The sequence below is a fragment of the Ursus americanus genome, chromosome 29 (assembly GCF_024610735.1).
Source record: "Ursus americanus isolate L20-20 chromosome 29, mUrsAme1.1.p, whole genome shotgun sequence".
NCBI classification, from domain to species: Eukaryota; Metazoa; Chordata; class Mammalia; order Carnivora; family Ursidae; genus Ursus; species Ursus americanus.
The window spans coordinates 21,160,059-21,185,171 of NC_142155.1; the positions used below are offsets into that span (position 1 = coordinate 21,160,059).

Consider the following 25,113-nt stretch of genomic DNA (forward strand, 5'->3'; position numbering starts at 1 on the left):
CCAAATTTATGTTTAGTTTTCCACGGAGTTACAGCAGTGTTTACAGCACACATCAAAAATGCATGAGTATTTGGCCTTACTTCAAGATATGAAGCCCCCTTTCGACAACCGGGAGTCTCTGGATAATAATCTGGAAGCTTTGAGGAACCAACTTAAACAGTTAGAGGTAAGAACTCTTTGCTGCCTATTATGGATGGTTGTCAGCTGGTATTAATTTGGAAAAATGAGCATTGTGCTTTACCGTTACATTTAGAATGATTGTGATTGGTGTTTCTCACTGAATAGTTCTGGAATATACATCTTTTGCAGACATTTGAATTGGGATTGGCTCCAATTGCTGTTATTTTAAGAAAAGACATGAAGTTGGCAGAAGAGTTTTTAAAATCTCTTCCCAGTGACTTCCCCAGAGGACAGCTTGAGGAATTGAGGATAAGCCATCAAAATTTGCAGACTGCTTTCTCTTCCCTCAGCAGTGTGTCTTCAGAAAGAATGAATCATGTCATGCTCGCGATTGACTCTGAAATGGTAGGCATCAAAACACTTCACGCTGAGTCAGAATTTGAGTTTCGAAGAAAATTGGATTATTTGAAGATTTAGTTATGAGAAGAAGTCTTTTATTTTTCAGACTCTTAGGGCCTTGAAACAGAACCATTTTTTGTAGGAATTCAAAATTTGGGGAGTGACAGAAATGAACACATGATTTTATCTTCTAGTCTAAGCTAGCAGTTTCCCACGAAGAATTTCTGCAGAAACTTGAGTCGTTCTCACACTGGATATCAGAGAAGAGCAAATCTGTGAAGGATATTGAGATGGTGAATGTACAAGATACTGAACATGTGAAGAGACGTTTGGAGTTTCTCAAGGCAAGTATCAAAATAAAGGAGATAAATTTACGTACATTTAAAAACTTCCAGATTTAATAAATCAAATGTTTACCAAAAAAAAAGTGACAGCTAAATCTAAAAGGATTATTTCCTTTCTTTGTCTCTAAGAGATGTTTGTTCATAGTTAACACAGCCATAAAATAATCACAACCAAACGGGCGTCCTTCCGATGCTTTCCCAACTGCCTTATCACTCTCTTACCAGCACTGACATCCTAGGATTTGTATTTATTTATGTATTAGTCACATTAATAAGTACTAGAATAATAGTTAAATTATTCTTACAAATACAACATAGTTCTTTTTTTTTTTTTTTAGATTTTATTTATTTATTCGACAGAGAGAGAGACAGCCAGCGAGAGAGGGAACACAAGCAGGGGGAGTGGGAGAGGAAGAAGCAGGCTCATAGCGGAGGAGCCTGATGTGGGGCTCAATCCCAGATCGCCGGGATCACGCCCTGAGCCGAAGGCAGACGCTCAACCGCTGTGCCACCCAGGCGCCCCAAAATACAACATAGTTCTTAACAGGAATAGCTGCCTCATGAATGATGTTTAGGCTCCTGGCCTATGAGTCAGAGAACTGAAATTCTAGCTCACTGATTTCATGTTTCCGATTCCCCATTGGCTCGTTTATGTGCAACCACAATTACATGGATATTGTAAATATTAGCAAGTAATATTTTAATGTTGGTTTTCCCCTTTAACATGCCAAATGTATGTAAATTGGGTTTTTATCTTTTGCTGGAGTTACATTTTAAATGTGATATGGCAGGCAAGATTAAAATATTCTTAGAGGAGGGATGCCTGAATGGCTCAGTCAGTTAAGCCTCCGAGTCTTGATTTCGGCTCGGGGCATGACCTCAGGGTTGTGAGATTGAGCCCCACTTTGGGCTCTGCAGTCAGCAGGAAGTCTGCTTGAGATTCTCTCCTTCTCCCTCTGTCCCTCCTCCTGCACTCTCTCTCTAAAAAATAAATAAAATAAATTTAAAAAATATTCTTAGAAGAATTGTCTCTCCATGTAATATTAATTACCATAGTATTTAAATAATTTCCTCATTACCATCTGCTACTAGGTGATGAATAGATTTTTGATTAAACGAATCCATGAAAAAATAATAAAACCTTGAGTCCCTGATATAAGAAACATATTTTTAAAATATTGCTAATGTAAGCTTTCTATTATGGCTTGTCTCCTGTTTTATAACTTGTACGGTCTTATTCACAGAACGTGTTGAAAGACCTTGGACGCACCAAAGTGCAGCTGGAGGCCACTGCCCTTGATGTGCAGTTCTTCATTTCTGAATGTGCACAAGACCTGGCTCCCAGCCAAAGCAAACAGCTACTGAGGCTCCTGAATACCACTCAGAAGTGTTTTCTTGATGTACAGGAATCAGTAGCTGCCCAGGTGGAACACTTAGAGACCCAGTTACAGCTCGAACAGGATCTTGATGATCAGAAGGTCTGCCTTTCTTTGTGGAGCTGGAATTCTTTGTCTTCAGTTCTTCCGTGTGAAACCTGTACTGTGGAGACCCGGGGTACAATAGGAAGGATTTTCTGGAAAGGCAGTTAGTGGACAGGGTATAATGTAGAGATGGTGGAATATCTGGCAATACTGTTTTCCACAAGAATGCTGTAGTTAATTTTTCTGACTCCTTGAAACCACTGTTTTCTAGTGGGAGTCTTGATTTTTTTTCTTGGAGTAGGAAATAAGGATGCACTCAGGAATTTAGATAAATTGGTGAACATATGGATAAAGAAGGATAAGGTGTCTTTTTCGTCTGGGAGGTGGTAGGGCACAGCAGTGCAGAGCATGGGCTGTGGAGCCAGACTAGCTGGGTTTACATCCCAGCTACACTCAGGCATGTGTGACCTAGGACACGTCGTTCAACCACGGTTTTCTCAGTAGTAAATTGGAAATAGTAACAGTGCTTACCTGGTTGTATGGTGAGCGTTGATTAAAGAATGATATAAAACACTTAGTACTTTACTTGACTGGTATGTGTTAGGCTCCTAGGAAACATGATCAGTGGCTATAAGATGCATAACTAGAGTATAAATAATAGGAAAGCGAGAGGTGCAAGTATTAGTGGTGATTTACTAAATTAATCTCTTAATATAGTGAATTATATTAGCGTGCTACATCTAATAACAATGATGAGCAAAGGGGTGGCAATGGAATTAGGCATAGTGATTAAGTAAAAACATTGCATGCAGTGCTCCTTTTATTATTTCTTAAAGCACATAGGCATTGTCTCTAGCATGATAACCTATATACACATATCAGATATGTTAACAGACAAATCACAACTAACTTCTGTTTTGATATCCTTTTGCAGAATTAATTGTGTGTGTCGCAGGTTTCGAGAGCTTAAGAAAATGGAATGTTTCTTCCTGTCGGTCAGAAGCTCCATCTCTTACACATATGCATGGCCAGTATTCTACTGAGCAGTTTCATCCAAACATGATCTCCTTCTTTGTATATGGGACATGCTCTTACTTTCTGTGTCACCTTGCTTAATATGTACCCCACTGCTATCATGTTTACAGCATACTCAGAAAAGCTTGCAAGATGTGTTCTAATTTTGCAGTTAGAACTTGTAAAATGTGCAGAACTTGCAAAATGTGTTCTAGTAAGGAGGAATCACAATAGTGAGTTTATGACCACACATTTGAGATGCTTTGATTTTGCCCCACTTTAGATTGTGGCAGAGCGTCAGCAGGAGTACAAAGAGAAACTCCAAGGAATATGTGATCTCCTCACCCAAACTGAAAACCGCCTCATTGGTCACCAAGAAGCCTTTGTGATTGGAGATGGCACAGTTGAGTTGAAGAAGTATCAGTCCAAGCAGGAGGTAAACTCTGGTTTTGCATCAGCAGGTCTATGTTGATACTAAGTTTGATTACTATTATTACCAAATCATTGTAGCTTCTCTGAGCCAAGGTGAGCTTTAAACTTGATACTAAGAGTTACATGTCCAGCTTCAAGAAAGCCAGTAATTTTCTTGACTGGTGTTGGTGAGATATTGAGGGAAGGCTGTAGAAAGGAGGTTGCTAATGGAAATACCTTGTGTGGGGAGTTAAAGCTTGCATCCACTTAAGGCCAGCACACTCACTTTGCATCAGGTGAAATAGCCATTCATTTGGGTTCTTTCTCTCTCTTAACTTCCTATTCCTTTACTCTTTCTCTACAATTTGTCCCTCTTCATCAAACGAACAAACAGTAAAGACAGGTAAAGATAGCTTTCTTTTGGAGAAAGAACATTCTCATTGTAACTGGATAGCTCTTGTTTCGAATCCCAGACACTCCACATTGTTATTGTTACCCTGATAAAGAATCTCCTCAAGCCTCAGTTTCTTCATTGGTCATACCCCACTGATGGTAGGAGTTAAGGAAATGCTGTGTGTTAGTTACGTAACTAACACAGTGAATGTCACATGACAGTGGCTCAGTAAGTGGTATTTCTTTCCATTCAAATACTTAGAATAATTTGATGACGCTTAAATTGAAAATATGGGAAAATAACGTGAAAGTTCAAACACAGTATAATTTGGAGAGTGAAAACACAAAGTAAAGGAGGAAGAGAAGAGGAAAAATTCCATAGAGAAATCTAGACAGAAGAAAGCTGTAACTGCTGAGGAGAGATCTTAATCTTGATCTTCCTAGCAGCGGGGGCAAAGAAGCAAAGGTTGCATATTAGAGACTCTAAGAGGGTTTAGAAGAATTATCTTAGTTCACTGGGGGAACTACTTTGTTTTTATCCTGAGTAACAGATATGTATTAAAAAATAAATGTTTAGGAACTGAATAAATAATATTATCATGTCTTTAAAAGCTCTTATAAATGTGCTCACATAACATGATAATATCTGGTGTGTGCAAATTTGTATAGATTATATTATTAAATTCATTATTTTCTTTTTTTTAAGATTTATTTATTTATTTTAGAGAGAGAGAGAGCCAGAGGAGGGGCAGAGGGAGAGGGAGAGAAATCCTCAAGCAGAACCCCTGCTGAGTGCAGAGCCTGGTGCGGGGCCTGATAAAGAGTTCGATCCCAGGACCCTGAGATCGTGACTCGAGCCAAAACCAAGAGTCAGCCGCTTAACCAATTGAGCCACTCACACGTTCCTTAAATTCATTATTTTCAGTGTTTTACAAACCATATCCCTTCGTGAGACATGAAAATCTCACACCTTTCTTGAATGCTGTTTGAGATTTCAAATTATATTAAATATTGTGATTTAAGTAAACCAACTCAAATTGACTATGCTTTTTCAACCTATAAGTAAATGCTTCTTCTCTGCTCACTCCCTCTTATAGAATTACAACTCTGTAAGATTAAATAGGTGATAATTTAATATGAGATTTTTTTTTTCTTTTGTGTTATAAGGAATTACAGAAAGATATGCAAGGAAATGCACAGGCTTTGGCAGAAATAGTGAAAAATACAGAGAACTTCTTAAGAGAGAATGGCGAAAAGCTGTCACGAGAAGATAAAGCTTTGATTGAGCAAAAACTTAACGAAGCCAAGTTAAAGTGTGAACAGCTTAATCTAAAGGCAGAACAGTCAAAAAAGGAGCTGGATAAAGTTGTGACAACAGCAATCAAAGAAGAAACTGAAAAGGTCCTTATTCAAATACGTGGTACACTATTGCTTTGTTGAAGATAATTAGTGTAACAGTTACTTGAATTTTTAAGTGATATCAGGTGCCAGTAAGCAACATTTAGTACCAGAGACTAGAATTGTGCATTTCCAGTTATATAATTGACCAAATGCTACAGAAAGTTTGAGGAATTGCCTTTGTTTAACTTTAAAAAAAAAAATTTAAGTAGGATTGTCAGATTTTCTACTTGGGAAATGCATGAGGACTCATCAGTTGTAGTTAAAATTTCAGAATGTGTTTTTAAGGACAGTGGGAACTTCCCAGTAACTGCCTCTGGCTCTAAGGTTTAATTTCCCTGTATTCAGTTTTCAGCCTGTGTCTGTTTTTAGTCTCCCCAGTGTAATTTTAATGATCTTAAATATTTACTTTTGGAATATCTTGAAACTAGCGCCTCAACCCACATATAGAATACCTCCTGTGAACTTTCTCTCTCCAGGTCGCGGCTGCAAAGCAGCTGGAAGAGAGCAAAACCAAAATAGAAAACCTGCTGGACTGGCTGTCCAATGTGGACACAGACTCTGACAGGGCAGGGGTAAAACAGAGACAGGTAATCGAACAGAATGGGACCCATTTTCAAGAAGGCGATGGCACGTCGGTGATGGGAGAGGAGGATGAAGTTAATGGTAACCTGTTGGAAACTGATGTTGATGGACAGGTTGGAACCACTGAGGAGAATCTGAACCAGCAGTACCAGAAAGTTAAGGTTTGTTGTTCTAAACAGAGTAATATTGTTAAATTCTCTAAGGTCTGTAAAGAGAGGGGCACCTGAGCTCTCTCTTGAAACCTTAATGACCACTGAGAGTAAAGTCCCATCCTCCAGGTATACCATTGTCTCAGAAGTTACTTTGGGAACTCTACGCAAGTCAGAAACAGTGAGAAAGAAATCATTAGATGAGGCATTCTTCTCAGTGAGGCAGATTTGTAAGGAATTAATAGGAATAATGATAGCTGATATTAATAGAGCAGTTATGGCGGGCCCTGCGGGCTCTCTTCTCAGCTCTTCCTGTCTGAATGCTTCCCCCCCCCCACCTCCCCCGCGCACTACCTCTGAGGCCGGAGGCTGGATTCTCATTTCACAGGTGGGCAAACTCGTGAACAGAAGTGAAGTAGCTTGCCCAATTGTACACATCTAGGGCAGGAGCTGAGGCAACTTTTGAAAAACCTTTTTCAGAGTGTCACATAACTGATCATTTTATTTCAGTATGTGGCTTTTGTAGTCAGATGACTGGGTTTGAGGCACTTTTGCAGTTTTATGTGTTTTCCTCCATGTCTTTGTCTTTGGAGTCTTTGGAATAGAATGCTCTGTGGGAGGTTTTTATATTATAGGAAATACAAATTAAACCAGAAGAAGAGTGGAAGTATTTATTGTATTTGTAGTTTCCAGGGGCTATTCCAGAACCTTATTGTAATTATCTCTTAACATGAAAAATTTAATAAATTCCTGAAGGAAGAAACCGCGTGGCCCAGGACATGTGGCATCACTAGAAAGTGCTAGAAACAGAACCCTGGCCAGGCCCTTGGGCTATCTCTCCACTCTGCCAGGACATTAGGAATTTCTAAGGCACTTTCAGAGTCCCATATTCTTAGAAGCAAAAAGATCAGAAGGCAAACATCATGCAGTTGCTAAAAACAGGGGCTTTCCTGTGAGGCCTCTTTATGTTTGAATCCACCTGCTGGTGTTTTCCACTCTTTGGGTCAAGTTACTAACCTTTCCTGACTTCTTCATAACTAACTTATAAGGAAGAGAAATTCATCACCATTTTTCCAAACTGCTCAAAATCCGTACTTGTCCTCTGTGACTGAGTACTTTTCTTGGGAAGATTAGAAAATCTCCATACAAATAAGATTAGAGTGGTCAGAGCTTGCTAGTCTGAAATGCTGCGCCCCTTGATGAGGTTAATGAGAAGCCAGTCGCGGGCCTGTGGATCACTTACGTCTGTGGGTCCTGAGGCGATGGGGGGCTCCCGACAGCCTCCGTGTAACCCTGTCGCTGCTCTGACCTCACAGCTTATGTGTTTCCACGCAGGCCCGACACGAGAAGATCGTCTCTCAGCACCAGGCCGTCCTCATGGCCACGCAGGCTGCCCAAGCCTTGCTCGACAAACAGGGCCACCATCTGTCTCCTGACGAGAAAGAGAAACTGCAGAAGAACATGAAGGAACTGAAAGCACACTACGAAACCGCGCTGGCCGAATCGGAGAAGAAGATGAAGCTAACGCGCTCTCTGCAGGAGGAATTAGAGAAGTTCGACGCCGACTACGGCGAGTTCGAGCACTGGCTGCAGCAGTCGGAACAGGAACTGGAAAACCTGGAAGCAGGCGCAGACGACCTTGGAGGCTTGATGACCAAACTGAAGCGGCAGAAGAGTTTCTCAGAGGATGTCATTTCTCACAAAGGGGACTTGAGGTACATCACAATTTCTGGAAACAGAGTGTTAGAAGCGGCCAAATCTTGCAGCAGGAGAAGCGGTGGTAGCAAGGCTGCCCAGGATAACATCGATACCTCTGCGACCTACAGAGAAGTCCAGGGCAAACTGGATCATGCCACCGATCGGTTCAGGTCTCTCTACTCTAAGGTAATTTTATTTTTAAGGGGAGATCAGTCTGTGACTATACTTTTCACTCTGTCCTCTTCACTTCGGTTTTGGAATTAGCGAGAAATCTAAGAACGGAAGCAAAGGACATGAAGTGGTTTCATCCTCATTCCCTCCTTCTTACTCATCTGCTTTACTCCAGCAAACATGTTTGAAGGTTAGGAGCCTCAAGTTAGCTAGTTTTTTTGTGAGTGGTTTCCAGGCAGCTTTAACTCTGAAACGCGAACATCCGATCTGACCACCAGGCGGCGTTTATGTTTTGGTTCCAGACCCAAAGTGTGGCTTGCTGATTGGCCGCCTCTCAGGCTTGGGACTGAACTTTCATGTTAGATAATTTTCCCTTCACTAATACTACGCTTGTTTGTTTTGCAGCTATAGTCGATCAGTGCGTTATTTTAATACTTCATGGCTAACAGGCTGTTTCAGCTTCTCCTTTTGGACAAGCAAAAGAGTTTTGTTTAAAAAACAAAACAAAACCCACGAACTAAGAAAACATTTCCCTCTTTACAGTATAAGCTGAACAGACTAACCTAGTCGCACAAATGGTTTGAAGAGCATCCTTGGTTATCGGCCTTTGCTCCATTCTGATCTAGATTAGTTGCCCTCCTTGTGCAGCTTCAGTCTGGGGTGACATAGAAGTGATTTATTAAGCACTTTGAAAACTTTCCCATCTAATACATAGCTATATGCACATGGTGTATAAAACTCGGAATGTGTCCCAGCCTCCTCTGGTGATTGATATCTGAATGCTTCATTCTGCAGTAAGACCAGCCCTTGTAAACATGTTTTTTTGAACTGGTATAAATCTAGGACTATCTCCTCGTTTTTATGGTTACTTTTTGAAGATAGTTCTTCACATGAAGGAAAATATCTTATTCCTATCTTTTTCACTAACTTTGGTTGAACTCTGGTGTTGTCCAAGTTGCCTAACTCATAGGTCCTAAGGTTTTTAACACATACACAGTGGGATCTTAATCCCCCACCCTTAATCTCTTCTGATTTTTTATTTTTATTATTTTTTAGTGCAATGTCCTTGGGAATAATCTTAAAGACCTGGTGGATAAATATCAACACTATGAAGATGCTTCCTGTGGACTTCTTTCTGGGCTCCAGGCCTGTGAGGTTGCGGCGAGCAAACACTTGTCTGAACCCATTGCTGTGGACCCTAAAAATCTGCAAAGGCAATTAGAAGAGACCAAGGTAAGAGAAAGAGAGAAGGAGAGACAGAGAGAGAGAAAAGTGAGCGATCCAACCCTTCGGTAGTCTTACTGACAGCCATCCACTCCCCCATACTTTTGTGATCATTCCCCTTGGAAAGGGGAACAAAGGATGGAAACTTACTTCTCTTTCTAGAGGCAGTTCCCAGTCCATTCATTTCTCTTTCTAATGAGGTTGTATCTTCCACTGTTGTTTAACTGGTTTGACATTGCTGTTACGGCTTGCATCCCACCACGCCCTCCTCCCTAAAGAAAAACCAATATTGCCCTGGCCACGTGTTTGTCTTTATACTTATTTATTTTGTTCATTGTCTTTCTCCTCCATTGGAAGTAAGTTCCATGGAGGCAGATGTTTTTCTCTCTTTCATTCATTGCTATCTCCCCAGCACCTACAGGAGTGCATGACTCAAAGTAGGTACTCAGTAAGGGTTTGTTCAAGCACGAATAGGTGGAAAGGAAGAAGGGATGTCACTGTCCCATTTCAGGTTTGAGGATCAGGACTGGAGTTCCTGTTGAGTGTCCCCATGATTCTTAGAGACATGAACTGCAGTTACTGCCTAGCACCGTTCTCAAAAAGTCTACCTGCTCCTTCAGAAGGCTTGATGTCAGACCCGAGTAATTGCAAAGGTCTCAGCATACCCACAATGGCAGAGAGAGTCTATCTTAAGTTTAAAGCATATTTTAAAATCTTAATGTGAGGGGCGGTCATTTTTGAAGTACTTTACTCCTGTTCCATATGACCAATAATTTTGAGTTTGAAAGTTTCATTTCATAAATCAGTTCTGTCTCCTTTTAGCAGATCAGTAGCAGTGATTGCTGCCATCGCTAGAAAGTCAACAAAGTATTGCCAGTTAAACAACTGCCCTCCAAAATTCAGCTGCAGCTGTTAGTGACAGAATCAGAAATCACTATTGTGCTGTTAACAAGGAGAATGGGCCAATGTTGGGTATTGCCTGAGATTGACCGAGTCTGGCTGGAAGAAGTCATAGCCTAGGGTGAAATGTGGCAGGTTAAGGCCGAGGCAGAGAGAAGGGGCTGGGAAGTGTGGGATGAGGGGGGAGGGAGGTGAAGCGCAGGGAGGTCGGGAGGACGAGGGTGCCGCTTCTCTCCTGGGCTGAAGAGTTTACTCAGTGTCACCTGAGGCTCCAGGGAGAGGTCCTGTTCTGGGTGGGCATCCCTGAGAAGGCACGGCCTCCTGGGGGTGGCTCCCTTCCTTTGGATGTGCGTTGCCAGTCCTGGGCCTCTTTGTTTGTGTTTACTCTTTTCCACAAGAACAAGTCTGTCTTAATTAAGTTTCCTGGTCCCGCTTGATTACATGTCCAAGGACAGTGTATGTGGTAGGGGCCGAGGAGAGGCTGCGGTGTAAAGGCCATTATTTTGGTAGAAATTGCCAATAGCTTAAAATAATTATTAAGATTGCCTACATGACATTTAGTGAAGTTAGATATTTTTAGTATAGGGAAGTGTATACACTAAAAACAACACATTTTAAGTTAGGTCTGTCTATCAGGAAACCAGTTACATCCTATATAAAAGTAATTTTTCTATAACTAGAGCTAAAAGAAGAACAAGAACCCAAAAGGATAGTGTGGTTTTTAAGTTAAACAGATACCTGGATTAATTGTCAAATGGGGGAAAACTATCTTGGTATGAGCTGCGGAGGAAGACCCTTCTAGTCGTAAGGCAGCCAAAGTAATGTTAAAGAGGAGAGCAATGTCTCAAAGGAGAATAAATTCTAATTAAGCCACAATGTAATTTCAAAAATTAAATGTGCAATTAAAGTTGTTCTTGGAATATGTTCTTATTTTCCTCACAGATGATCTCAGCATGTAGCAAGGATACATTTTTAGGAGGATTAAGCAGTTTCCATTTCTTTCATTTTTATTAACATTTAAAAATTATTTTTCTTTAACAGTAATATAAACACCTAAGACTACCACAGAAAAATCAGTTTTCTCTACATTTACAATACTAGCATATTCTGTTGGATAATAAATGTAACTTGGGGTATCCAAGTCGGTGCATTTGAAACCCTTGTGTCCAATAGCACATTGTTATTCGCATTATCATTCAAGGGACTGGTAGCTGTATTGTCAGCCCTCTGATACCACGGAACTGTAATTACAGTCCTCATGCTCTGCTTTCAGAAAGATCACTAGACAAAAAACATTTTAGTTCCACATGAGGCAGAGAAAGACAGGATTTGGGGACCAGTTTAGAGGCCTGGGTTTGGGACTAGGTGTGGAGCTAGATCCTGTTGACTGACAGTGTCGACCTTCCAGACTTGCACTGAGCTCAGGGACGTTGTAAGTCAGGAGTCTTCTGAGTCTTGGACAAGTGCCCTTTATAAATTTCACACTTTTCTGGTCTAGTCGAGGAGACCAAGGTCATAATCTTTCAGTAGCCCTTGTCAGAGATGCGTCTTTATGTTTTGATTTCATTGAAATCCATTAAAAACTACATATGGTACCCCTTTGAATATTTTAATTTGCAGTTTTATTCTAAAGTCGTGTTATAACCACTGCTCTAGTTAAATTATAACCTGATATGTGTTAGGAATTAAAAACTGTTGAGACTCTCGAGCATAATTATGGAGAGAAAAGGCCTGGGATGTTTTGAAAAGGAGAGGTGAAGAAAAAAAACCTTCTTTTGTAATCCATTTCTAAGTTTTAGGATGCTAGGGGAAGGCCATCGTTGGTATCGGGTATTTTTGTTAGGACCATGCTAACTTTTACATATATTTATTCGGCAGACGTTTATGTGCTAGGCCCACTGTTAGGCCTCGTGAAGACACAAGGATGTTAAAACCCTGCCTCTCCCCTTGGAGAGCGCACATTCTAAAAAAAATTTTTTGAAGGTATTCATAACCTTATTTCATCTCTTAAATAAGTATGCAGTGCCAGCAAACTGTGTCTGTGGCTTAGACCTCAGTCTGGTTCTAGGTAAAGTTCCTGTCTTGAGGAATACTTTATACTTCCTGTAACTAAACCTGTGAAAGAATTTCCTAGACAGATCCACTCTGATAGATTCTCCGGCCTTTTGGGGCAATTTTAGGATCTGGTACACAGATCACAAATCCCACGCTGGCCATAGCTTTGACATATGGGCTGCCGTATGTCATATAAATGACTCGAATATGAAAATTAGTTGAGCAAATGTTTGCCATTGGCCGTAGGCATTTGTTTTAGTCTGAAGTGAAGACTGAAATAGAAGAGGATCTTTTTCAATCTCATTCCTGATATTTTTATTTATTTACTTTTCAATTATTTACTTCTTCTAGAAACGTTTCTTAGGGCCTACTATGTGCCAAGCACTGTGCTGGGCAGTGATAAAAGAAAGCTGAATAGAATGAATTCCTCAAAGAGGTTACAGTTTAAGAGACAAATCCAGTAATATTCACAGGTATTTATGGGAACCCCTGCAGGGAGTACTTATAAACTAGGGGTGAAGAGAATGTTAGGGGGTTTCCCAGCTGACTGTTAACAGGTGAACAAGATCCAGGCTCAGAATGATGGGGAATAGGTTGCGTGAGAAGATTAGCATGTAGAGATGTTAAACGTTGGGTCTAGCTTGAGCAGATAGCTAAGAAACAGCTGTGTTTTTGGACATTTCTGGAACAGGAGGTGGAGGAAGGTGAAATCGAAGATAGAATTAAGGAATAGATGTCATTGGACATACTATTTTATAGTATGCTCAAGTCTGTCATTTTTATAATGCCAATGGGAAGCTACTGAAAGATTTTAAAGAGATGAGTGATATGGTCAGGTATGTATTTTAGATAGAACACATTGGGGGGTTATGTCAGGGAAGAGATTGGAGGCAGGGAGCTCAGTTAGGATGCTTTCTTCTGTTGAGTGCAGTGATCCAGAAATGCAGAGCAGAAGTCTGCTTTTAAAAACACATTAAGCAGGTAAAATTGTCGGGGCCCGATGGTGGATTTGCACGTGGAAAGGAGGGTTAAGGGAGCGTCCAGGAGGGGCCTGAGTTACTACCTGGGTCATGAGATGCAGCAGCAGGAGGAGTAGTGCAGGTACTGAGAGAGAATGAGTTCAGATTCAGCGTTCTGAGTTTGAGGGGACTGTTCACACCCAGATGGAAATGATCAAGAGGCAGTTGGAAACCTGGGCCCATGGCCAGGGATGAGTTCATCTACAGTTGGGCATATGGGAATTTGAATTTGGAATCTGAATGTGAGACTGGAAGGGGAGCTTGAGTAGCTCCAGTGAAGTGAAAGCCAAGCATGGGGCCCGGCTGGACAGTCAGCCCATTTGGACCCAGATACGTCGGAGGTGTTAGGAATGCAGGCCCAGACTTCTGGAAGACTTATCTGTGGTTCTTGCCTCTACTACCTCTTCTCTCTTCATTGTAACTGTTGAGCCACATATAGGTAGAGAAATGGGGGCCTCGATTCAGCAAATTCAGGGTTACAGTATCCTTTCTGAAGCAAATGACGTCGTTAACCTTTTCCACTTTCTCTCTTCCTGTAACCTTTGGGGACAGAATTATTCCAGGCCCATTTCCATCTCCCTGATCACATCTGTTCTTTTTCCGTTCTCATCACTTGCGTGTAACAATTCTCCGTGATTCCCTGAGGCCTCCTCCTCCGGTGTCTCTGTGCTTGCTCCTCTAGCAGTCTTGCCATGAGTCTTGGCTTCCAGAGCTCTATGTCTAGTTCCAGCCTGTGTTCAGAGTCACCTCCATTTCCAACTTCACTGGGTTTTTTTTCTTTCTGTATGAGGTCCTTAGAGCTCTTTGAAATCATAAATTCCTAAATAGACTCTCTAATGCTCCTAAACTTGCTCCCACTTTTGCTTATGCGTTCCATCAATTACCTAGGCTCAGAAATGTTGGATTCTTCTCATCTCTTCTTTTCCCTTGTTCCTGCCTCCTCAAGCAGTGATGTCCCATGGAACATTCTGTGACCATGGAAATGCTCTATAATGTCTCCAATATGGAAACCACTCGTCACCTTGTCTACTTAGGACTTGAAATGTGGCTAGTACAATTAATTTTAAATTTCAAAAGCTCCATGTAGTTAGTGGCTACTGTCTCTCACAGTACAGCTTTAGACAACCAGTTACCAAGAGACCCTCCCCAACTCTGTAACCAATTTTGCCTAACCAGATTAGAAGGGCCCCTCTCCTTTGTTACTGCTGAAGTTGCCCCTAACTGGTGTCTCTGCTTCATTTCTTACTCATGTCATTTACCCCACCCAGTGCTACAGATTTCGCCTTTTCTTAAGACAGCTCTGAGCATGTCAACCCATACTCAGAATCCTTGAACAACCCTCCATTGCTGCGGGATAAAATGTAGACTCTAGCTGCATAGTCCTGTTGCTGTTCATTCACACAGACACATTCTCTAACTGATTGGGACCCTCCCCTGTCCTGTGATGTTTCTGTCCCCATCTTTGTTGACCCTACAGGGACATGTCCTCCCTCTCCACTTCTGCCTGCCTCCATCCACACTTTCTTCAGGACCCAGCCCAGTACCACCAGCCTAGAGGTGGTCCTCATGTTCACTTATCCCTCCTCTCAGCTTCCGGTAGCAGTTATCAGTTCCTGATGTAGATTATAAGATCCCTATAGGTGAGCTTTGTGTCTGTTTGGTTTTATATTTTCACAAATGCAGCAAGATTTTTTTTGAATTTTTAGATGTTAAGTAACTTTTGTTGAATAAACAGAAAGAAATATGACTTTGTATAGAAATGGAAATCCTTAGTTATTTCCTTACGCGGAGTCAGAAATAGTCCCAAACGTTTTTTGTTGTTGTTGGTGGTGGTGGTGGTGGTGTTAGGCTGGTTTTTGTTTTATTTTTTGGTGGTTAGTGAGGGTATTGTCTGAGGCCTTGAGGTGGGGATGAAGGGAGATCTCAGGCTAGGAGTAGAGGGGCAGGCTGCAAGATCAAGAATCAGGCCAAGTATCATGAACATATGCTCAATGGTTTATTTCAATACTGAATTTGTATTATCCTCCCTGGCTGATGCCTTTGCTAACACCACTTTATAACTGGCCTTCTTCTAAGGACTCTGGAGTAAGTTTATAATGATTAAAAGATCTTTTATCTTTTCATTACTTTACTTTATCATACTATAAATATTCTAATATTTATAGTCCAATATTACTTTATCATACTATATCCAAATAGTCCAATATTACTTTATCATACTATAAATAATTTTTTTATATTGGAAATATGTTATTTAGTCCTATTGAGTATAACTGAAGCATTCAATCCTCCAGGCTCTGCAAGGACAGATATCAAATCAGCAGGTTGCTGTAGAGAAACTTAAAAAAACGGCTGAGGTGCTTTTGGATGCCAGAGGATCTCTACTTCCAGCCAAGAATGATATCCAGAAAACACTGGGTAAGTGTTTATTTCCTTGTTTGCTTTCTCACGGGTAAATTCTAAATGAAGGTCTTCTGATATGGAGAACACGCTCACTAGTGTATATTGTGTTACTTACGTCCTTTCACTGTGAAATGGTGCTTCCCAGGCTGGGAGGAGCCAAGCCTTTCTGGGCAGGTGTCTTGGGACTGGGGTTTGTGTACTTTGGAAAGAGTATATTTAAAGTTTATTTTTATATTTAGAAAATGTAACAAAAACGCTTTATGTAATAGTCACCACGGAAAGTAGAAGTTAAGATTCTTTTGGTTGATGACATTGGGCAGAGCTAGACTCTAAACCTCCGGCCAAAAGAGACTCATTGAGAGGTCTTTGTAGAAAGCAGGAGCGTGGCGTTAAGAGATGTGCTTTAAAACAGTGTTCCCACCTCTCCGTTTTCTAGAAGCCCTTGAGTGGAGTCACGGGGCTCTGATTACCACAGTTTCCTCCAGTGATACCAGAAACTGGTATCCGGTCAGAGTGGTGCTTCTGTGGCCTCTCGCATTAAGAGTCGGTGTCTCTTGAGAAAAGAGCTCTTCCATGTTATTCTTTGTATCCATGTGTCGTATTTAGTTTCTATTAAATGCACAGAGGGGTATCAATAAATGTTCGCTGTCTTACTGTATTTTTTGCTTTGACTTTGCTGCTTTTTACCTAATGTATAGTTCGAGGTTACTATATATTTCTACGTGTGAAATAAAAAACAATGTTTTGTAAGATGATTGCACCTGTGTTTCACGCCAAAGCAAGCGTGAGTTAAAATCTGAGTAGAAATTTTAGATGAAGAAAAGGATGAAACTTTGCTTTTCTAAAACCAGTCTGTAGAAGGAAAACTTTCGTTCATTCTTGAAGATGTCCAAACTTTTTTGATCATGCACCCCTGTCAAATAATTTTCAGCACGTACTCTCATATATGCATGTATATTTATAAGTGATATACACATATTACTATCTTACCACATTATGTGTATAATAATTATGAAACACAAAACATAAAATTTTAAAGTGAAGATAAAAATATGAATGGAAGTTCTAATATTTTGTTCCTATATCCCACCATTGGCAACCACTGCTGTAAGGACTTGGGCATAGAGATCTGGAGGAGAAAGAAAGACTGTATTATATGTGCTTCTGTTATTTGCAGAGGCATTTTTCCCATTGTGAAGCGTACATAGTTTCATTTTTATTAGCTTAAAAATTCACATGTTCTACATTATTTAAGACTTTGAAACTTCTATGTGGCATAAGTTTCTAGGAATTTGTGAAAATATATTTAACATATAGAGGAATTTCTCTAAGATCTATCTGACCTCTAAGAAAACCAACCACTTAAAAAAATAACAGTCTTAGAGTAGGTTTCATTTTGTACCTTTTTCTTCTAAAATAATATTTACTTAGTAAAAGCAAGAATTCACTTCAGCGACAATATTTCATCACTAGGAAATACAAAAACAGTAACACTCAAAATGTGTTCATTTTAGTACAATAGCTGACTTTGCTTGGGAAATCACGTCTCAAGGCTAAACAGATTACTGATGGTCACCTGCTGATGCCCAGAGTTGCCCATTTGAGAAGCAGCTCATCTGCTAGTCAGTCACCACCTGCAATTCAGAGTATCTTCTCTGTGACTTCCAAAGAAGGGCTTATATTTGCACTTGCTGCTTGTTTTGTCTGCTGGTTGGCATCTTGTGCGTATTCAGTGTGTTCCCCTGCCCCTGTCTGCGCTCTCCAGGCTTCATCATGTTCTGTGACCGGACCATGACTGTCTCTTTAATTATCTAAGCTTAACCTCTCAATTCCGTGAAAATTTGTCAAAGTGATTTTCATGACACATTAAAACAATCAAAGAGATATATTGCTTCTATTGATTTTGTTCCTGGGCCAAACACAGCATGTAAAATGTTTCACTCTCAGAGAGGGGTTTGCAGAGTTTTCTAACTGAACATACAACATATCCAAATATAATTAAAATACCTTTCAAATTATTGGGCAGTAAGTGATAAATTGATGATTTATTCCAGAGAGAGAGATTAATACATTAAAAGTCATTGTTCTTTGAACTTCTCATAGGTCTGCAGTACAGAATGTAGGATGTTAAAGTATAGAACTTTCTGTTTGAGTGAAAATGAGGCTAGAACAGCTTGTTTTTTTTTAGCATCTTAAGTCTTCAGAATTGAAAGTAAGGTTAATCTCATCTGAGATAGGTCAACCTGTTAATAACCTTATTTATTTTTCCTTTTGGTCTGCTATTGAACTTTTCAAATAAATTCCATTTATATTTTAGAAGCATAATCTCAGCCTTTCTTATTTTAAGTGAATTTTCATGATCTATTTTCTCCTTATAAGTGCATCTGTCAGTTTCTGTGCTTTCGAGTACTTTGCTTAGACTGTGAAGGGTGACAAAAGCTTAAGTATATGTTTGCGTGTGTGTGTGTGTGTGTGTGTTTGAGAGAGAGAGAGAGAGAGAGAATGCATGTTGCACACAAGGTAGAGATAATTTTTATATGTGAAGGCTAATTCTTGATAAATCTTTTTCTAGCTGTTATTGTCCTTGAGAATAGCTGTATATGACTGTCACCTTTTCCTTTATCCATGTAGTTATCAGGTAAGGCTAATCTGAAATGTCAGATTGAGAACCAACATTTACTCTAAAGATTGGCTGTTTACACCACTAACGTTTCTCTGGGGCAAGTCGAATGTTTATGCATCCCCAAATCTCTTTTCGAATGCAGATGACCTATATGTCAACTATTTTTTTTTTAATTTCAGTTTTTTATATTCCACTGAGATATTTTCTTCTTTAGTTAAGGTTTCAGATGGTGCTCTGAACATTTTTTTAAAAAATATTTTATTTATTTATTTGACAGAGATAGACAGCCAGCGAGAGAGGGAACACAAGCAGGGGGAGTGGGAGAGGAAGAAGCAGGCTCATAGCAGAGGAGCCTGATGTGGGGCTCGATTCCACAACACCGGGATCACGCCCTGAGCCGAAGGCAGATGCCCAACCACTGTGCCACCCAGGCGCCCCTGCTCTGAACATTTTTGATGAACAAAATGAACATACGCATTTTGAACTTACCATTTAAACTTTTTTCTTTTTCCAGTTTTGGTGAGGAAATTGTGTGACTCACCTTAGTGTATTTTTGAAAAGGAATAGGGCAAAGAGAGCTTTGTGGTTAACACTTGCTGATCTTTTTGGACTAGATGACATTGTCGGGAGATATGATGATCTGTCCAAGTCTGTTAATGAACGAAATGAAAAACTGCAGATAACCTTGACCCGCTCACTGAGTGTGCAGGATGGCCTGGATGAAATGCTGGACTGGATGGGAAGTGTGGAAAGTTCTCTGAAAGAGCAGGGTCAAGTGCCCTTAAACTCTGCTGCTCTCCAGGATGTGATCAGTAAAAACATTGTAAGTGACATTTAAAAAGAAAAAAAACCCCACAAACTTTTAGATGAACAAAAAAAGCCACTTAAAAAGTCCCAAGGATGGGTAGATTCAAGATACACTTAAGGATAAAGAAAAGGAGTTTTCCTGAGTGTAACCGTGGAAAGTAGTGCTTGCACCGAGACACATGTGTAAAACAGTTCTCTGAAGAAGTAGAGAGCGAGCTTTGTAGACTTTCTCATGAATGTAATTCATTATCGGGGGCTTACACATGCACGAGGCCTAGCTTGTTTATCACAGCTTCAGCCAGCTGCACTTGAGGTAAATCAGATCAATTTTGTTGTTGTCTAGCCTTTTAAAAATTAGGACCATGGATAATCCCTAGGCTCCCCTCAATCCCAGGGGCTGCTGGGTAGCAGCCGCCTCCTGCCTCGCTCAGGCAACCCGCCAGCTGTTCCCCGCTCTGTCTTGAAGAGATTTGGAATGGTGTTCCTCAAGGGACAGATCAGACTTGTCAGTCAGCCCCAACACTTAACTTCCCTTAGTCACAGGTTGTCCAAGTTCGTGTTGTCATGTATGGTCATTTTTTAACGCTCTGTGGCATCATTTATAAACATCATTATAAAACATATGCGATATTTGGTTCGTTTCAGATGTTGGAACAGGATATTGCGGGTCGTCAGAGCAGTATAAATGCCATGAATGAGAAACTGAAGAAATTCATGGAAACAACAGACCCATCCACTGCATCCTCACTGCAAGCCAAGATGAAGGACTTGTCTGTCCGGTTTTCAGAAGCAAGTCGTAAACACAAAGAGAAACTTGCCAAAATGGAGGAGCTAAAAAACAAAGTAGAACTCTTTGAGAACCTCTCAGAAAAGCTCCAGACATTTTTAGAAACAAAAACTCAGGCTCTCACTGAGGCAGATGTGCCAGGAAAAGATGTTCCTGAATTGTCTCAGTATATGCAGGTATGTCTTCCTTAATATTCACGAGGTTGATCAAGCGTATGAACACTTCAGACCAGCTCATACATATATTAGCAGCATTACATTTAGCAGTCATCATTTTAACTGTTGATGGATTAGTAAGGATCTATGCTTCCCTCCTTCAAAAATCCCAAATCCCATCTTCTCCTCAAAGCCTTTGCTCATTGATTAGAAATGAACACCATTTCTCGCGTATACACTTTCCCTGTATTAAAGATGATATAAGTATCATATGCCAGAACCCACAAAGAGACAGACTATAAAGAATGCCTTTTTTTTTTTTTAACTAGGTAATTTTTTTTTTTTCTAAGATTTTATTTATTTATTTGACAGAGACAGCCAGCGAGAGAGGGAACACAGGCAGGGGGAGTGGGAGAGGAAGAAGCAGGTTCCCAGGGGAGGAGCCTGATGTGGGGCTCGATCCCAGGACTCTGGGATCACGCCCTGAGCCGAAGGCAGACGCTCAATGACTGAGCCACCCAGGCGCCCCAAGAATGCATTTTTAAATACATTTACTTGTGTTCTCTTTCAGACAGCCTAACTGCATGTTTATTTATATTTAGAGTACTGACCACAGGCAGGATCATTCTGTGAAATCCGGTCCCATACATACCTCTTGATAGAATGCCATCTGGAGATCTAACATCTTAGATTGATTAAATATCTAAATGCTTTGTAGGAATCAACTTCTGAATTCTTAGAACACAAGAAAGATCTTGAAGTTTTACACAGTGTTTTGAAGGAGATATCCAGCCATGGCTTGCCAGGTGATAAGGCTCTGGTTTTTGAAAAAACCAATAATTTGTCAAAGAAGTTCAAGGAAATGGAGGATACCATCAAAGAAAAGTAAGCACCACATAAGACATTGGATTTTAGTCTACTTGATACTTTAAAGAATGAATTATTTTTACTTGCTCGTGTAGATACCTGAGACAAACTTGGAAATAAGCATAGTGCTACTTTGTTAGTGTTTTTATATTTATATATATTTTTTGCTATTAAAATTAAGTGCATTTTGTTAGAATATTTAGGAAGGGAATTTGATACTTCTTAGCTAAAAGTAGAAAGCATTATGTAGAAAAATAGTGGTGGTAGTGTATTACTGAAAATAATCTAAAATCACTGTGGTCTCTGAATCTTTGGCAAATACCACATTTTTATTTGCAAAAGCAGAAATAACCTTGAAAGATAGCTTGTAGTTCATTGATTTGGGGGCTTAATTCAGAAAGTGCACAATTTCATAGTTATTGGTGGGCCCTGTTTTTTTCTGGTTTTTTTTTTTTTTTTTTGTAAAATAGTTTACTTTTTAAAAGGTTGTAGATAAGAAATGACTCCATGAACAAGTAAGATAAGAAACAAGAGAATGCACCTAAGTTGAGCTAAAAAACTGTACAGGGATAAACCTTATGAGTAGACTTTTCTATTTGATCTCATGTTAGGTTAGAATATACATCTGGTTTTGCTAAAGACCCCACAAAGATAGAAAATAGTTATCTTTTAATTCTTCTGTATTTCTTCAGAATTCTCTACCTAAAACTTTTGACCAATATCTATTACTATTTCCAGAGCTGTATTTTCCATCTTGTCACATAATATTTACCTCACATCACATGGAAACAATATTCTTAATTTTCCGAGGTAAACTCTAGGTGGTGTCTTCTTCCAGAAGGGTCTGGTTTTAAAACCATGTAGTCATCAGTAATTAGTCCAGCTGCAGGGGACCCTTCCGTGCCAGTATTCCACACACGTGCACATGGGCACACGCCATCCACATGCCACCCACATACCAAATGGAACTGTCCTCATAGCTGTTCATGTGCTGGGCATGTGCCCTCCCTCCATGATGCTTAGTATACAGAAAGATCCATATAGTTCACTGTAGAGCTTTCAGAGTATCTGTCAGGGAGGCAGTCATTAACATTCTTCAGTCACTAGGTCTCACCTCATGTTCAGAGAGTTCATCTACTCTCTGAAGCACCTGGTTTATCCATCCACTAAAGTGACTGTAGTGTCGTGTAGAAACCACTAGGTGGCGGCATGTTTTCCTCAGATCAGTGATTTGTAACTATGTCCCTGCTGGTTCTGTGCCTGCTGGCATTAAGCACCATATAAAGTGGACAGATCAAAGCTTGCTGAATCTAAATAATGTTAAAACTGTTTATATAGCCTTCGAGTTGATGTACCATTATAGAGTGCCATTACCATATGGGTTACGGATTTCTTCACTGCTCCTATCTTTACTATGGAGTGTGCCTGAGGAAGAAAGTACTTATTTAGCTGATTTCACTTGGCACCTATGAGACCTTTCCTCCTTTTATCCAGGGTTAGAGTGTGCATGGGGGAAGGTTTTTTTCCCCTTAATTGTAGGCCTGATACAGGAATAATAATTTATTTATTAGTAATTATTCCTTTGGAGTATTTTCTTTCTGTGGCTTAAATTCTTCAATAATTTTTGTTATCTAGAAAAGAAGCTATATCTTCTTGTCAAGAACAGATGGATACTTTCCAAGTCCTTGTTAAGTCATTGAAGTCATGGATAAAAGAAACAACGGAACAAGTTCCCATTGTGCAGCCTTCTTTTGGTGCAGAGGATTTAGGAAAATCTTTGGAAGAAACTAAGGTGAATCTACTACTAATCTACTAATTTCTCCTTTGCCTGTGTGAGTAATGAGAGGTTAAAAGACTGTTAGTGCTTTCCTTTGATCCAGTATCACATAAGTTAGATCCCCATTTATCTTCAGTATATTTTGATGATATTTGGAAATCATGACATGGCTGTAATCTTTTTGAGGAAGAAAACAAATTTTGAGTTAATTTGATTTTTAAAAGAGATGTATTAGTGAGTTGTTGACTGTTCCAGTACCCAAGTTTTCTCCCCCACCAAATGTCTACTTACTTGCAGTGATTTTTTTAATATAATTTCTCATAACGTTATGTAAAAGATCCTGCTCTTCAACTGAGCATTTAACTCTAGCTCGGCTATATCACTGGAACCAGTATTTGAAGGTAGAAGTTATTTGACTCTCTAGGACAGATACTGTACAAGTCTTTAGACATCTGATTCAAATCATAAAACTTAGGACCAGTTATGGCAATTTTCCCACTCCAAGTTAGTGGAGATGTATGTTAAAAATTCATTGAAATTTTGATGATTAAAACTCACTATTAAATAGAATTCCAAATTCCCCCCCTTTTTTTTTTTTTAATCGTTTCTAGTACATTTCTTCTTGTAGCTTGGCTGGTACCAAGTACAGTTTTCAGACTGACAGTTGACAGTTACTTTGGAACCCATGGCAGCTAGAAAGAGCCTGACATCCACTGTGGCTAGGAGCAGAATGTAGGATGGACCATATCCCACTTCTCACCGCTAACAGTGTTAACAGTCACCTGGGCTGTTGGAACACCTAGGCATGGTGCCTTTTTTTCTATCCACTCCCCCATGAATCAGGACCCACAGTCATCACTGCTTTAAGATATGTTTAAGAAATTGAATTATAATGTGTAACTTTGAAAATATTATGAAGATTGAAAAATATCGTATTTTTATATCTCAAGAAATTACAAGAAAAGTGGAGTTTAAAAACACCAGAGATTCAGAAAGTAAACAACAGTGGGATCTCACTATGTAACCTAATCAGCGCTGTGACTACCCCCGCAAAGGCGATAGCAGCAGTGAAATCAGGTATGTGCCTTGTTTGCATCCATGGCAGACCCCCTAAGAACGGGTCCACCCATGTAACTTCTGTTTCCCTTAGTTTTTAAATTAATGTGTAAAAAACCTCAGAAATACAAGGCGAGAGTGACAAGAAAGATGGCATCTGTACATGCCCTAAAAATATGTTCCACGCATGGAAAAGTATCTGTACTAGTCAAATTTCAAATCCCTCTTATGGCTCACTTTCGTAGAGCCTACAGTTAAAATGTAGCCAAATTAATATGTAAGAATAAGGAGCATTATATTGGGGAAGAGGAAAGATCAGATTCCAATTTGTTTTCTACCTTAATTTATGGAGATGACTCAAATTCTACCGAAATATTTGATAAATGAGCCCGGTCTCCTGGGAAAGGAGAGGTGAGGGAAGGAAGCAGCTCTTTTCTATAGAGTGGATCTCTCTATTTTTAAAAATCCCCATCTACCTTATTTTCTACACGGTTCCCAAAGAAAACAATTATATAATGTGTGAGCCAGCATATCTAAATTGTAGTCATGATTGAGCCACTCAACAGAGGTGGAGAGTCATGTATAAGTAATGATTCTAAAATTAGTTTAAGTTGTGGATATGGTTTTAAGTTTAAAACATATTTATATTGTTAATATCAGGGTTGATTGTTTTTTTTTTTTAAATCCAAGAATAGACAGAGGCAGATCTCGTATCTTTACTCTCAGAGTCTCTGAGTACCCTCTGTGGTTTTTCTGCTCCGCCCAGCCCCCCAGCTGCCCCTATTGTGAGACTGATGTTCCAGCTGGGCCTCTTGCAACCATTTATTCCGCTCTATTAACCCCATTTGAGAGTGTACTCATATTATATATGGCGTGATGATCTCTCCTTTCTCTTCTAATCAGATTTCCTGAAATGTCAAGTGTTTTGTTTTTTTTTTAAGAAAAGGAATTCTATTGTGTTTTTAGTTCTTCAAGTCCACTTTATATTTGCAATAAGTAAGAAGTTTTGTTTTGTTTTTCCTACTCTTGATAACTACAAGCACAGTAGGAAACAGTCTGGATTCAGGATATTTTCACTTTCGACTGAAATGCCAATATATGTGACTTTTTTTTTTTAAAGAGACAAAATTTAGATTAAGATTCAGATATTTATTCCTGTTTTAAACTTGTTCCCGTGTGGCTAGTTTTGGGAAATGTCTTTGTGTTTTATAGATAGGTAGCCAATGCATACTTGCCTGAGAAAGTCTAATTGAGTTTTTTAATACTCCGCTTATGAAAAAGGAACCAAGGCTAGATGTTTATATAATTAAAGAGGAGTACTAATTACTACTTACTTG

General features: G+C 39.7%; 1 protein-coding gene across 23 annotated transcripts in view; it reads left to right on the forward strand.

The window, feature by feature from the left end:
- The window catches only part of DST (dystonin), a 452,944-nt gene that overhangs the window by 325,203 nt on the left and 102,628 nt on the right, over positions 1-25,113 (forward strand). For 16 of the 23 annotated variants that reach the window (XM_087856988.1, XM_087856983.1, XM_087856986.1 and 13 more), the window contains 15 exons: positions 17-166; positions 310-525; positions 714-863; positions 2,108-2,341; positions 3,582-3,734; positions 5,270-5,503; positions 5,980-6,246; positions 7,570-8,118; positions 9,160-9,336; positions 15,596-15,719; positions 18,942-19,150; positions 19,780-20,097; positions 20,795-20,961; positions 22,579-22,735; positions 23,671-23,797. In XM_087856988.1, the coding sequence (XP_087713114.1) occupies positions 17-166; positions 310-525; positions 714-863; positions 2,108-2,341; positions 3,582-3,734; positions 5,270-5,503; positions 5,980-6,246; positions 7,570-8,118; positions 9,160-9,336; positions 15,596-15,719; positions 18,942-19,150; positions 19,780-20,097; positions 20,795-20,961; positions 22,579-22,735; positions 23,671-23,797 (3,232 nt within the window). The remainder of the gene's footprint in view (positions 1-16; positions 167-309; positions 526-713; positions 864-2,107; positions 2,342-3,581; positions 3,735-5,269; positions 5,504-5,979; positions 6,247-7,569; positions 8,119-9,159; positions 9,337-15,595; positions 15,720-18,941; positions 19,151-19,779; positions 20,098-20,794; positions 20,962-22,578; positions 22,736-23,670; positions 23,798-25,113) is intronic. The other 7 variants (XM_087856993.1, XM_087856994.1, XM_045802840.2 and 4 more) reach the window with 1 other exon arrangement.